Genomic DNA, 13405 nt, shown 5'->3' with positions numbered 1-13405 from the left:
AAGGGGCCCAAACCTGCTCACAATACTCCAAGTGAGGCCTCATCGGTGCTTTATAAAGTCTCAACAGTACATCCTTGCTTTTATATCCTAGTCCTCTTGAACGGAATGTGAACATTGCATTTGCCTTCTTCACCACAGACTCAACCTGCAAGTTTTAAAGCAATGTGATGAGAATGCATGTTCGATGGGCATGTCTGTTCAGTAGGAGCTCAAAGATCAAAGTAAATTTATAATGAACGTGCACACATGTCATCACATACAACCCTGAGATTCACCTTCTGGCAGGCATTCACAGTAAAAACAAGAGACACAAGAGTCAATTAAAGACCGCACCCAAACAGCTAATATGCAAAAGACACCAAACTGTGAAAATACAAAAAAAGGAAATAAAAATTGAGAAAATTAGACAAAGAGAGTCCTTGAAAGTGAGTGCATAGGTGTGGGAACAGTCCAATGATGGGACAAACGAAGTTATCTCCCCGATTCAAGAGCCTGATGTTTAAGAGGTAATAACTTTTCCTGAACCTAAGGCTCCTGCACCTCCTTCCTGTTTGCATAACTGGGATGGTGATGGATGTTGCTTTCCTATAACAGTGCTCGCCCTGTGTAGATGTGATCAATGGTGGGGCGGCTCTACCTGTGATAAACTGGGCCGTATCCACTCCTTTCGTAAGCTTTGTTTCCACACCAGGCTGTGATGCAACCAGTCAATATCCTCTCCACCACACACTATAGATGTTTGTGTTTAATCGATCCTTCAGTCCCCTGGGAGTGTTTGCTCAGTGGGTGTGTTCACCCAATGGTGAGACAATGGGAGGACCGGTGTTCACTCAGTGAACAGTTCGTGGGTAGCCAGCAAAGTCAGACTTGTAAAGTGGGTGTGGTTGCAGATAGGAAATGCTCTCTGCTTCTGTACAGTTCTCTGTTCTTGGCAAAGTGGGTCTGGGCGGAGAACCTCCTTGACAACCAGACCAGCTAATGCAATTATCCCTTGTCAGGCTTGTTTCATAACTGTTGTGTAAGAATCTTGGGACAGGTCCCAGTTGCAAAGGCAACAGTTAGTACCAGAAAGGTCAGCTTACACAGCAATCACTGATGACAAATGAACCTAGACTCAGAGAGGGCACAAGAGGTCTGTTTGAGAGTACCACCTTCCACTTCCAAAGGAACCTTTGCAGTTGGAACATCATTTCAGAGAATCTCATTAGGATCTGTGCCTGTGGAATGCCCTGGTCAGTGCCTGGGGTCAATATCCATGGGTCCATATCCAAGGAATCCTGTATCCCAGGGATCATTGCCTGGGGAATCCCCTGCCCCAGGGGTCTGACTGAGGATTCCTTACCCCAGGGATCAGTGCCTGGGGTCAGTTCCTGGCATGGAAGGCCCACCAGTGGCTTTACTTCATTACAAATTTGAGATTTGTTATTTCAACAAGACACTGAGAAATGTTTACGGGCGTGCAGTGGAGAACGATCCAGCTGTCTTGTCATGGAGGCTCCAGTGCACAGGTCTGCAAGAGGCAGCAAAGGGTGGTAGATTCAGCCAGCTCCCTCCACCATCGAAGAGGCATCCAGCATGTGTTATCTGGAACATCCCCTCCTCACTGCTACAGTCAGGAAGGGGGACAGGAATCTGGAACATCCCTACCATCAGGAAGGAGGTACAGGAGCCTGAAGACCCACACTCAACGTTTCAGGAACAGCTTCTTCCCCTCCACCATCAGATTTCTGAATGGTCCATGAACACCAGCTCGTTATTCTCCTTTTGAACAATTTGTCTTTGTGGACTATTGGGTATCGTTTTGGCCACCCTATTAAAGTTGGATGCAGGCGCTGCCTGGACTAGAGGGCCAGAGTTAGTGGGAGAGGTTGGCCACGCTGGAACTTCAGTCCAGGAAAATGAGCAGTGGCCTCACAGACGTTTACAAAATCATGAGGGGTGTTGATTGTCATAGTCTTTTCCCAAGTACAGGGAAGGGTCCTAAAATAATGGGCACAGATATAGAATCAGATTTGAAAGAGACCGGAGATGTAACTATTTTTACACAGAGGATATGACTACCTGGAATGAGCTGCCAAAGGAATTAGTCGAGGCAGATTGAAGTACATTTCATGGCATTTGGGTAGGTACATCGAGGGGAGAGGTTTGAAGGGTGGGCGAATTTGTCTATCAAGGAGGATGGTGTGGTGCCATGGATCAGCTGGGCTGAAGGGCCTGTGTTAACCTATTTTTTAACAGAGTAATTTTTATGTCCGTACTGCTGCTGAAAAACAATTTCACGTCACATGTTAATAATAATAAAGCTGATTCTAATCTATTGGGGTCAGTATCCTGGTGAATATCCTAGACCCGGATCTGTTTCTTGTACCCGAAGTGTTTATTTATTTAGCCTGGCCTCGGCATGCCGCGGCTGTTTCCTCAGCATTTTGTGCGTGTTGCTTTGTTATTTATATAACCCGGCTTGTTTATTTGTTTAACCTAGTCTGCTGCTAGGGGGCGGGTTTTTATGCGGTTCGGATTTATTCCATATAAGGACATCTACGTCATCGGGTCTCCGGTGGGCTCTTCCATTGCTGCAGTGGAGGACCAGCCGATCTTGTCTGAATCCTGGCTGCTGGAATGAGTGAACCTCTGCCTCCTAATATCAGGTTCCAGTTGTTTAGTAAATCTTCTAAGGCTGCTGTGGCTTCTCCGTTTATCTGAGCCGGTAGTAGTTGAGCTGCTGGCCTGACGGCTGATTCTGCTCCCCCCGCCGCCGTTCTCGGAATGGAACGGCCTTCTCTATAAAAGATGCGGCGCACCTCCACAGACTCAGACCCAACTTGGGAGAACCAAGAAGAGCGGAGCACCGGACACACAGAACAGGATACAGGCGCACACCCACCGGACCCGCAACCGCAATATGTTCCAGGGCTTCCCCGCCGAGTACGACTCATCTTCTCGCTGCAGCAACTCGCCCTCGATGGGAGACTCTCAGTACTTTTCGCCCGCCGACTCTTTCTCCAGCCTCGGCAGCCCTGCCAACAGCGCCCAGGTAAGCAACAACTCTGGATTCGCCCATCGACCATATATGTTCGGTTCACCGCCACCAATCGTCGCTTCTCGGGCACGGTCGTTTACCGATCGTTTCCGTATACTCAACCCCCTACTCCCGTCCCCTGCGGGTTGTAACTGACTTCATTGATAAATCTGCTCCATTCATGGAGACTCCAGACGAGCCTCCTGCGTCAGCAGTGACGTAGATGAGCCAGTGACGCTCTCGCGGATTATTAATAGCCTGGACCCCGCGGGCGCCGTCACACGCGCTCCATTCACAAAGTATCGTCTCGTAAACAGCGGGAGGGGAGGTGCGGACGAATTAGACCTCTCTAAACTGACCTTCCTTTCTCCGTCAGGACTTCTGCGGCGATCCGTTCGTGCCTACAGTGACGGCAGTTAGCAGCAACCGGGAACTGCAGTGGATGGTGCAGCCCAGCCTGCAGTCCATCGCCCCGTCTCCGGGACGCCCGCACCCTTACAGCAATGCCTATGCTAGGACAGGCCTCGGCAAAGCTTCAACCCGCAAGGGCAGGACTGAGCAGGTGAGCTGGGCTGCAGTTCAGGAGGGGTTGGATGAGAAACGTGATGGGGTTGGAACTGCGATTCGGGAGGGGTGAGACCGGGTCGGGCAGTCGGTTGTGTGGGTGGGGAGGGCGTGGAACGTTCTGGTTTGCGTGCTCAGTTCGCCACGGCTTGGCAGACTCTCACCTTCTGCCTTTCGTCTTCACAGCTCAGTCCCGAGGACGAGGAGAAACGGCGGCTCCGACGTGAACGGAACAAACTGGCGGCGGCCAAATGTCGCAACCGACGGCGGGAGCTGACCGACTCGCTGCAGACGGTGAGTGTGAGGCAGACGTGCGGTGGTACCGGGAGAGGGTGGTGCTAGCGAGCCGGAGTGGGACGCTGGTAAAGGAGTAGATCAGTTTATTATCACACCGGGGTGCAGGTTCACGGTGAGGGAGAGGGTGGATGGCAGGAAATGTTGAGAATCCGTGGGTGGGGTTCAGGGTCCGCCCTGTTTGATGGGGGTATGGTAAATGTTTGTGCTCGGACGGCGTTGCCCCTCTCTGACCCCTGTCTGTTCCTCCTCCCCCTGCAGGAAACCGAGCGCTTGGAAAACGAGAAGTCACTGTTGGAAGCCGAGGTGGCCGCGCTGCTGAAGGAGAAGGAGCGGCTCGAGTTTTCGCTGGCTGCACACCGGCCGCTCTGCAAGGTAGCTGAGCGGGAGGCCCAGGAAGCGGGGTCCCCGGCACAGCCGATTGACGGGGACTCCCTCTCGGAAGGAGGCGTCGCTGACACGGGCCGCTCTGTCCCTGACCTCGATTTGATCAGCCTGGCCGATTGGGAGCCGCTATACCCGTCATTGGCCGCCGACTGCGAGCCCCTTTGCACCCCCGTACCCATCACCACTCCAGGGGCCTTGCCCCCCACGTTCGCCTTCAGCTTCTCTAGTTCCGATCACCCGGCTGGGCCCCTGAACTCGCCCACGCTGCTGGCCTTGTAGTGGGCAGGTGGAGCAGAAGAACCAGCGGAGTCCGCATGGCTGTTGGAGGGTGTCCCAGGTCGGCAGCACCTGTACAGTTGTAAATTGTATAAATTATCAATTATTTATTTCGCGGCTTTTCATCTGTCGTGTTTCCAATATCAGTTTTCCATGAAAACGGTTTGATTTAATTTATTTCTAGAGATGTTTATTTTTTCTATTTAATTTGTGCATCAATAAAAGTTAACCCATAAACTGATTATTGTTTACGTGTTTAGAGAGACTGCGTGATACAGGATGATTTAACGCTAGCAGATTCAAGGGGGGGGGGGGGGGGGGAGAGGAGGAGCCAGCGTGGTCACGGGGAGAGCATACAGACTCCCCGTGTTGCCTGTCATCTGATTGACTTCTACCAATGCGAAAGCTGTCCTTTAGGCGGGGAATGATGGGCAGGGGCGCTTGGATGTTGCACCTGTGCCTCACGCCCGCTACTACTGGTCAGCAATGATCTCCACCGCAGTCTGTGGCAGAGCATTCGACAATACTCTCTGGCTTAAATAAATTTCACCTTATCTCTGTTGTGAATGGTGGTGCCTCAATTTTGAGGCTGTGCCCTTTAAGTCTTGATACCCCCACCATTCCTGCCTGTCTTTAAATACAAAGTATATATGGCCTCCCTGCAGCGCAGTGTTAAACGGGAGCGGGTTCGAGATCCGGGATGATATGGAAAGGGTTGGCCGGCTATAGGGAAGGGTCGGAAGGTCTGCGGCGTTGCAGCTCGTATCTGGGCGCTGTACCTGCACCCAGCACTCAGAGTTTCAACTTCTTTACCCTCCCCTTTCCCTTCCACGCAGGAAATTGACCACTTCTGAACGTCCCCAAATTCAACAGCTGAACGCCCTGGGGAAGACTCGCACACAATGTACAGGATTCTGAGCCTCTTTGCCCATTCTCCGCCCCACCCCACCTCTCGCTGTCCAACCGGCTCTGCAATCCTACACTAGTTTAGAGCCAAGATCTCGGGAGAACTCGGCTCAGGCAGTATCTATGGAAATGAATAAACAGGTGACAGCCCGGACAGACCCTTCCCCGGGACTGGGCAGGAAGGGCAAGATGCCAGAATAAGAAGGTGGGGAAGGTGGCCGGTGGGTGGGAAGGGGAGATATATCTGGCGATAGGATCCAAATGAAGATGGCAGAAATTACAGAGAATTATGGCCCGATGAAGGGAGTCGGCCTGAAACGTAGACTGTTCACAAACGAGGGAATCTGCAGATGCTGGAAATCTAGAGCAACAGGCACAAAATGCTGGAGGAACTCAGCAGGCCAGGCAGCATCTATGGAAAAAGAGTCTAGTCGACATTTCGGGCTGAGACCCTTCATCAGTCGTACTCTGCTCATTCACGTCCATAGTTGCTGTCTGACCTGCCGAGATCCTGCAGCATTTTGTGTGTTGCTCTGGATGTCCGGGAAATGGAGGATATGCAGGCGAGGGTAGCGTCAATGGTAGGGGAAGGGAACCCCGTTCTCTCTGATGTTCTGGAAATGAAGACCTCATCCTGGGTACAGATGCGGCGGAGACGAAGGAACTGAGAAAGGGGAACATAATTTATACAAGTAACAGGTTGGGTGGGTTATATATATAATATATCTGTGGGAATCGGGAAGTTTATATATAAAAAAGTAATGGGACAGTCTTGTCTCCAGAGAGACGGAGAAAGGTATCAGAAACGGACTAAAAGAATTTAAGGGCTGTAGGAAATTGGAATAAAGTTGATGAAATTGATGAGCTCAGACTGGGTGCATGCAGGCGTCAACGTGGCCCTGAGGGACTTGGAACGTAAATTGTTCCACGCAGCTAATGAAACAGCAAGCATGGCTGGGACCCGTGGCTATACCCTGAGTTGGGAGAACGAGAAAGCAGGAAGAGAAATTGTTAAGGGTGAGGAGCAGTGAGGGGAGCTGGTCGGGTCTGTTGTCCAGAGAGAAGCGGAGAACTTGAAGCTTGTCCTGGTTCTGCACTCGAGTGTACATCCTGTTGTACCCGTATCAGCAGTCCAGATGCCCACAGTACACACCGCCAGATTGAGTTATCTACAATCATAGGTACACAGCACAGAAACAGGCCGTTCGGCACAACGTGTCTATACTGACATGTGCCTGTGTTTGACCCATATTTCTCTGAATCTTTCCTACTGCGTGCCTGGCCAAATGTTTTTATAACTGTAGCTGGCTCTACCACCTCTTCTGGCAGCTTGTTCCGCCACCCTTTGCGCGAAAAACATATCCTCTCACCCCGTTTAGATCGTTCCCCTCTCACCTTCCCAGAAGCTTGAGACTCCCGTATCCGTGGTAAAGGACTGTGACCACCCGTGTTATCTACCATGGCCTTATCAACCTCTAAATAAGTAGATCGGTCTAGTTAAGATTCCTGAAGCAATTTCCTCACCTACTTCAGGAATGTTTCCATCATGAACACAAAATATTTGGTTATTATTTGCTGTAATTCCACGTGAAAGATGAAAGAGCAAGATGGTCAAAGTCAGCACGGGTTTATTAATGGGAAATCTGAGGCAGTGATCGAAATGAAGAAGTGAATGCAAACTTTCAGACAGTTTTTGATTAGGGTTAGTGTCCGAAATTAAAGCAGGTGAGAATGGGGAACAGACCCTTCTGCCCAGCCAATCCTGATGCTCATCTACGGTTTGGCCACATTGAACCCGTATCCCTCCACTCCCATCCTATCCCAGCACCAGGGTTCCAGAGTTTCGATGTTTCAGAACAGATAAAGAGTGAAGTAATGAGGGGAAGTGTTCCAGTGCAAATCAGGAACAATATCATAGTTACACACTTTCTACTTGGGAGAACTCATAAAGTGAGGAAGGGAGCAATCACTCCGATGTGAGCAACAGGTATGCAGGCAAGTTGTAAAAACAACAGGGCAGCTTCAACTAACCTAATATAGACCGAGACCTCCTTAGGGAGGTTTAGGTGGGCACTATTTGTTGGATACATCCAGGAGGATTTCTTGAATCAATATGTCCAATGAGGGGAGGGGCCATACTGGACGTGGTTTTGGGGAATGAGCCTGACCAGGTGACTGACCTCACAGTTAGGGAACAGTGACACAAGTTTTAAGATAGCCATAGATAAGGATACGAAAGAACATCTCAGGAGAGTATTAAAACAGAGTGGGGAAAGTTAATGAGAGTATTAGGCAGGAACTAAGGAGAGTTAGTTGGGAACCGCTGTTTTGGGCAAGTCCACATCTGTCTGGAACATATCAGTCCTGCACAGAGTACAGGGTGGGCTTGTAAGAAGGAAAGCCCAGCATGTCAAGACAGGTAGTGAATTGAGTCAAGAAGAAAATGGAAATGCAAGTGTTAGCAAGCTTCAGAGCTCATGTGGTTTATAAAGAGGCCAGAAAAAAGAGGGAAATGAAGAGCGCTAGAATGGCAATGAATATTCCTTGGCAAGTAGAATTAAAGAGAATGCCAAAACATTCTACACAACCATTAATAGCAAGGGGATAACTAGCGAGAGGGTAGGACCACACAAGAAAAAGGAGGAACCTGTGATTAGACACAGAGAATAAAGGTGAGGTCCTAAATGAACACTTTGCATCAGTACTTACTCGGGAGAAGGATGTGGAGGATGGAAAGGTCAGCGTAATAATATGAGTGCTAATATGCCAGGACATCTCAAGATAAAGATGGAGGTAGTGTTGGGTCTCTTAAAGAACATTAAGGTAGAAAAGTTCCCAGGACCAGATGAGATATACCCAAGGCTATTGAGAGAGACAAGAGATGAGATTATTGGGGGCTTCGTGTCCTCTGTGGAATTTATCCTCTGTAGTGAGTCTGTGGAATTCATTGTCACAGACAGCGTGGAGGCCAAGTCATTGAGAATATTTAAAGCAGAGGTTGATAGGTTCTTGATTAGTCAGGGTGTCAAAGGTTACCTGTACAAAATGGATGGCTTACACCCTGAACCTAAGGGAGGCTAATATCCTTGTGGTCAAGTTTGCTAGAACTATTAAAAAGGGTTTCAACTATTTTGGCAGGGAGATGGGATTGGAGAGATAGCGCTTAGGATGGGGCAGTTGGTATACAAGTAGATGCAGTGTGTAGTGAGACTGAGAATGGTCAGGCAGATGATAGGGCATAATTGCAGTCAGTGGGATGGGCTAAAGAGTAACAGGAGACCAGAATAAACAAAAGGTGTTAAAAAGCAGTGCTTCGTGGGAGTTTGAACAGCAGCCAGAGATTGAGATTTATTAACAAGTGCAAATTAAAAAATGGCAAGAGCAAGAGGAGAGGACATTGTTGGAGGGGATAATGTTAGAGTGGGGATGTTGAGGCTTTAGTTCTTCTATGCTTCAGCAAGGAGAGGCTTGAGTGAGAGAAACCAAAATACTATAGGCAGATTTTCCCCAGTTTATTGATTGTTTTCCTTTTTTATAATTGCATAATTATAACAGTAGGAATGCCAGACAGGATAGTTGAATGCTCCTTTTGTGGGATAAGACCATAAGATATAGGAGCAGAAACAGGCCATTTGGCCCATTGAGTCTGCTCTGCCATTCAATCATGAGCAGATCTAATTTTTCCTGTCATCCCCACTCCACTGCCTTCAACCCCAAACCCTTTGATACCCTGGATAATCAAGAACCATTCTATTTCTGCCTTAAATACAGCAAATGACTTCGCCTCCACAGCCACGTGGCAACAAATTCCACAGATTTGCCACTCTCTGACTGAAGTTATTTCTCCGCATCTCTGTTCTGAATGGACGTCCTTCAATCCTCAAGTCATGCCCTATTGTCCTAAACTCCCTTACCATGGAAACTAATTTTGCCATATCTAATCTGTTTAGGCCTTTTAACATTCGGAATGTTTCTATGAGATCCCCCTTCATTCTCCTGAACTCCAGGGAATACAGCCCAAGAGCTGCCAGATGTTCCTCATACAGTAACCCTTTCATTCCTGGAATCATTCTCATGAATCTTCTCTGAACCCTCTCCAATGTCAGTATATCCTTTCTAAAATAAGAAGCCCAAAACTACACACAATACTCCAAGTGTGGTCTCATGAGTGTCTTATAGAGCCTCAACATCACATCCCTGCTCTTATATTCTATACCTCTAGAATTGAATGCCAACATTGCATTCAACTTCTTCACAACTGACTCAACCTGGAGGTTAACCTTTAGGGTATCCTGCACAAGGACTCCCAAGTTCTCTTGCATCTCTGCATTTTGAATTCTCTCCCCATCTAAAAATAGTCTGCCCGTTTATTTCTTCTACCAAAGTGCATGACCATACACTTTCGAACATTGTATTTCATTTGCCATTTCTTTGCCCATTCCCCTAAACTATCTAAGTCACTCTGCAGGTTCTCTGTTTCCTCAACACTACCCACTCCTCCACCTATCTTTGTACCATCGGCAAATTTAGCCACAAATCCATTAATCCCATAGTCCAAATCATTGACATACATCGCAAAAACCAGTAGTCCCAACATTGACCCCTGTGGAACTCCATTGGTAACTGGCAGCCAGCCAGAATAGGATCCCTTTATTCCCACTCACTGTTTTCTGACAACCAGCCAATGCTAGTAACTTCCCTGTAATTCCATGGACTCTTATCTTGCTAAGCAGACTCATGTGTGGCTCCTTGTCAAAGGCTTCTGAAAATCCAAGTACACCACATCTACTGCATCTCCCCTGCTTGTTATTTCCTCAAAGAATTGCAGTAGCTTTGTCAGCAGGATTTTCCTTTCAGAAAACCATCTTGTCATGTGCCTCCAGGTATTCTGTAATCTCACCTCTAACAATCGATTCCAACAACTTCCCAACCACTGATGTCAGGCTAACAGATCTATAGTTTCCTTTTTGCTGCCTCCCCCTTCTTAAATAGCAGAGTAACATTTGCAATTTTCCAGTATTCTGGTACAATGCCAGAATCTATCGATTCTTGAAAGATCATCGTTAATGCCTCTGCAATCTCTCCAGCTACTTCCTTCAAAACCCAAGGGTGCATTCCATCAGGTCCAGGAGATTTATCCACCCTCAGAGCATTAAGCTTCCTGAGCATCTTCTCAGTCGTAGTTTCCACTGCACAAACTTCGCTTTCCTGACGTCTTGAATGTCCAGTATTTTGCAGATGTCTCCCATTGTGAGGACTGATGCAAACTACTCATTCAGTTCCTCTGCCGTCTCTCATTACAATATCTCCAGCATCATTTTCTATTGGTCCTATATCTACCCTCAACTCTCTTTTACCCTTTATATACTTAAAAAAAGCTTTTAGTATCTTCTTTGATATTAGTCGCCAGCTTCCTTTCATAATTCATCTTTTCCATCCTAATAACCTTCATAGTTTCCTTCTGTAGTTTTTAAAAGCTCCCCAAACTTCTATCTTCCCACTAGCTTTGGCTTCCTTGCATGCCCTCTCTTTTGCTTTTACTTTGGCTCTGACTTCACTTGTCAGCCACATCAGTGTCCTTCTTCCATTTGAAAATTTCTCCTCATTTGGAGTATAGAAAACCTACAGTACAATACAGGCCCTTCAGCCCACAAAGCTGTGCTGAACATATCCCTACCTTAGAAATTACTAGTGTTACCATAGCCCTCTATTTTTCTAAGCTCCATGTACCTATTCAAAAGTCTCTTAAAAGACCCTATCATATTCTCCTCCACCACCATTGCCAGTAGCCCATTCCACGCACTCACCACTCTCTGCATAAAGAACTTACCCCTGAACTCCATCTGCCACATCTCAGCCCAGTTTTGCATCCTATCAATGTCCCGCTGTAACCTCTGACAGCCCTCCACACTATCTACAACACCCGCAACCTTTGTGTCATCAGCAAACTTACTAACCCATTCCTCCACTTCCTCATCCAGGTCATTTATAAAAATCACAAAGAGTAAGGGTCCCAGAACAGATCCCTGAGGCACTCCACTGGTCACCGGCCTCCATACAGAATATGACCTGTCTACAACCACTCCTTGTCTTCTGTGGGCAAGCCAGTTCTGGGTCTACAAGCAATGTCCCCTTGGATCCCATGCCTCCTTACTTTCTCAATAAGCCTTGCATGGGGTACCTTATCAAATGCCTTGCTGAAATCCATATACACTACATCTACTGCTCTTCCTTCATCAATGTGTTTAGTCACATACTCAAAAAATTCAATTAGGCTCGTAAGGCACGACCTGCTCTTGACAAAGCCATCTTGACTATTCCTAATCATATTATACCTCTCCAAATGTTCATAAATCCTGCCTCTCAGGATCTTCTCCATTAACTTACCAACTACTGACTTAAGACTCACTGATCTATAATTTCCTGGGCTATCTCTACTCCCTGTCTTGAATAAGGGAACAACATCTGCAACCCTCCAATCCTCTGGAACCTCTCCTGTCTCCATTGATGATGCAAAGATCATTGCCAGAGGCTCAGCAATCTCCTCCCTCGCCTCTCACAGTAGCCTGCGGTACATCTAGGAGATCTAGGCCTCATATGGAGCCAGTGATCATTAATGGAGAATGTGTGGAGCAGGTTAAGACCTACAAGTATCTGGGAGTACAGATAGACGAGAAGCTAGACTAGACAGGCGTGACCTGTTCAAGAAGGACGGGTTACACTTGAATCCTGGGGGGACCAATATCCTAGCGGGGAGGTTTGCTAGGGCTACGGGGCAGACTTTAAACTAGTAAGATGGGGGGGGCGGAAATCAATTTGAGGAAACTATGGGAGAGGAGGTTAGTTCACCAGTAGAGCAAGTAAGTAGACCGTGTGTGAGGGAGGACAGGCAGGTGATGGAGGAGGGATGCTCTCAGCCCGAAGTTGTAGGGGAGAAGAAAGAAAAGGATAATAAATTTGAATGCATTGCTAGGGATGAAAAGAGAGGAGGAGGTGGAGAGTATCTTAAATGTATCTATTTTAATGCTAGGAGCATTGTAAGAAAGGTGGATGAGCTTAAAGTGTGGATTGATACATGGAATTATGATGTTGTAGCTATTAGTGAAACATGGTTGCAGGAAGGGTGTGATTGGCAACTAAATATTCCTGGATTTAGTTGCTTCAGGTGTGATAGAGTAGGAGGGGCCAGAGGAGGAGGTGTTGCATTGCTTGTCCGAGAAAATCTTATGGCGGTGCTTTGGAAGGATAGATTACAGAGCTCCTCTAGGGAGGCTATTTGGGTGGAATTGAGGAATGGGAAAGGTGTAGTAACACTGATAGGAGTGTATTATAGGCCACCTAATGGGGAGCGTGAGTTGGAAGAGCAAATGTGTAAGGAGATAGCAGATATTTGTAGTAAACACAAGGTGGTGATTGTGGGAGATTTTAATTTTCCACACATAGATTGGGAAGCTCATTCTGTAAAAGGGCTGGATGGTTTAGAGTTTGTGAAATGTGTGCAGGATAACTTTTTGCAACAATACATAGAAGTACCGACTAGAGATGGGGCAGTGTTGGATCTCCTGTTAGGGAATGCGATAGGTCAGCTGACAGATGTATGTGTTGGGGAGCACTTCGGGTCCAGTGATCACAATAGCATTAGCTTCAATATAATTATGGAGAAGGACAGGACTGGACCTAGAGTTGAGATTTTTGATTGGAGAAAGGCTAACTTTGAGGAGATGCGCAGGGATTTAGAGAGAGTGGAATGGGTCAAGTTGTTTTATGGGAAGGATGTAATAGAGAAATGGAGGTCATTTAAGGGTGAAATTATGAGGGTACAGAATCTTTATGTTCCTGTTCGGTTGAAAGGAAAGATTAAAGGTTTGAAAGCGCCATGGTTTTCAAGGGATATTAGAAACTTGGTTCGAAAAAAGAGGGATGTCTACAATAGATATAGGCAGCATGGAGTAAAGGAAT

At 47.3% G+C, this 13405-nt stretch overlaps 1 protein-coding gene across 1 annotated transcript; it reads left to right on the top strand.

Moving 5' to 3' along the window:
• The first annotated feature begins 2794 nt into the window (after positions 1 to 2794).
• On the top strand, positions 2795 to 4781 carry LOC140724699 (protein c-Fos-like). The gene is made up of 4 exons (XM_073039138.1): positions 2795 to 3034; positions 3396 to 3581; positions 3770 to 3877; positions 4139 to 4781. The coding sequence occupies exons 1-4, from the start codon at positions 2903 to 2905 to the stop codon at positions 4541 to 4543; spliced, it is 831 nt and encodes a 276-aa protein (XP_072895239.1). The 5' UTR covers positions 2795 to 2902; the 3' UTR covers positions 4544 to 4781.
• The last annotated feature ends 8624 nt before the right edge of the window (positions 4782 to 13405 follow it).

This window comes from Hemitrygon akajei, chromosome 3 (genome assembly GCF_048418815.1).
Source record: "Hemitrygon akajei chromosome 3, sHemAka1.3, whole genome shotgun sequence".
In the NCBI taxonomy this organism is placed as follows: domain Eukaryota; kingdom Metazoa; phylum Chordata; class Chondrichthyes; order Myliobatiformes; family Dasyatidae; genus Hemitrygon; species Hemitrygon akajei.
The sequence above is the reverse complement of the archived record's forward strand: the minus strand, read 5'-3'. Positions and strand labels throughout refer to the sequence as shown.

Coding starts and splice junctions, on each gene's coding strand:
- LOC140724699 (XM_073039138.1), top strand. CDS start 2,903: ATGTTCCAGGGCTTCCCCGCCGAGTACGACTCATCTTCTCGCTGCAGC. Junction 3,035..3,395: donor GCCCTGCCAACAGCGCCCAG/GTAAGCAACAAC, acceptor TTTCTCCGTCAG/GACTTCTGCGGCGATCCGTT. Junction 3,878..4,138: donor TGACCGACTCGCTGCAGACG/GTGAGTGTGAGG, acceptor CTCCCCCTGCAG/GAAACCGAGCGCTTGGAAAA.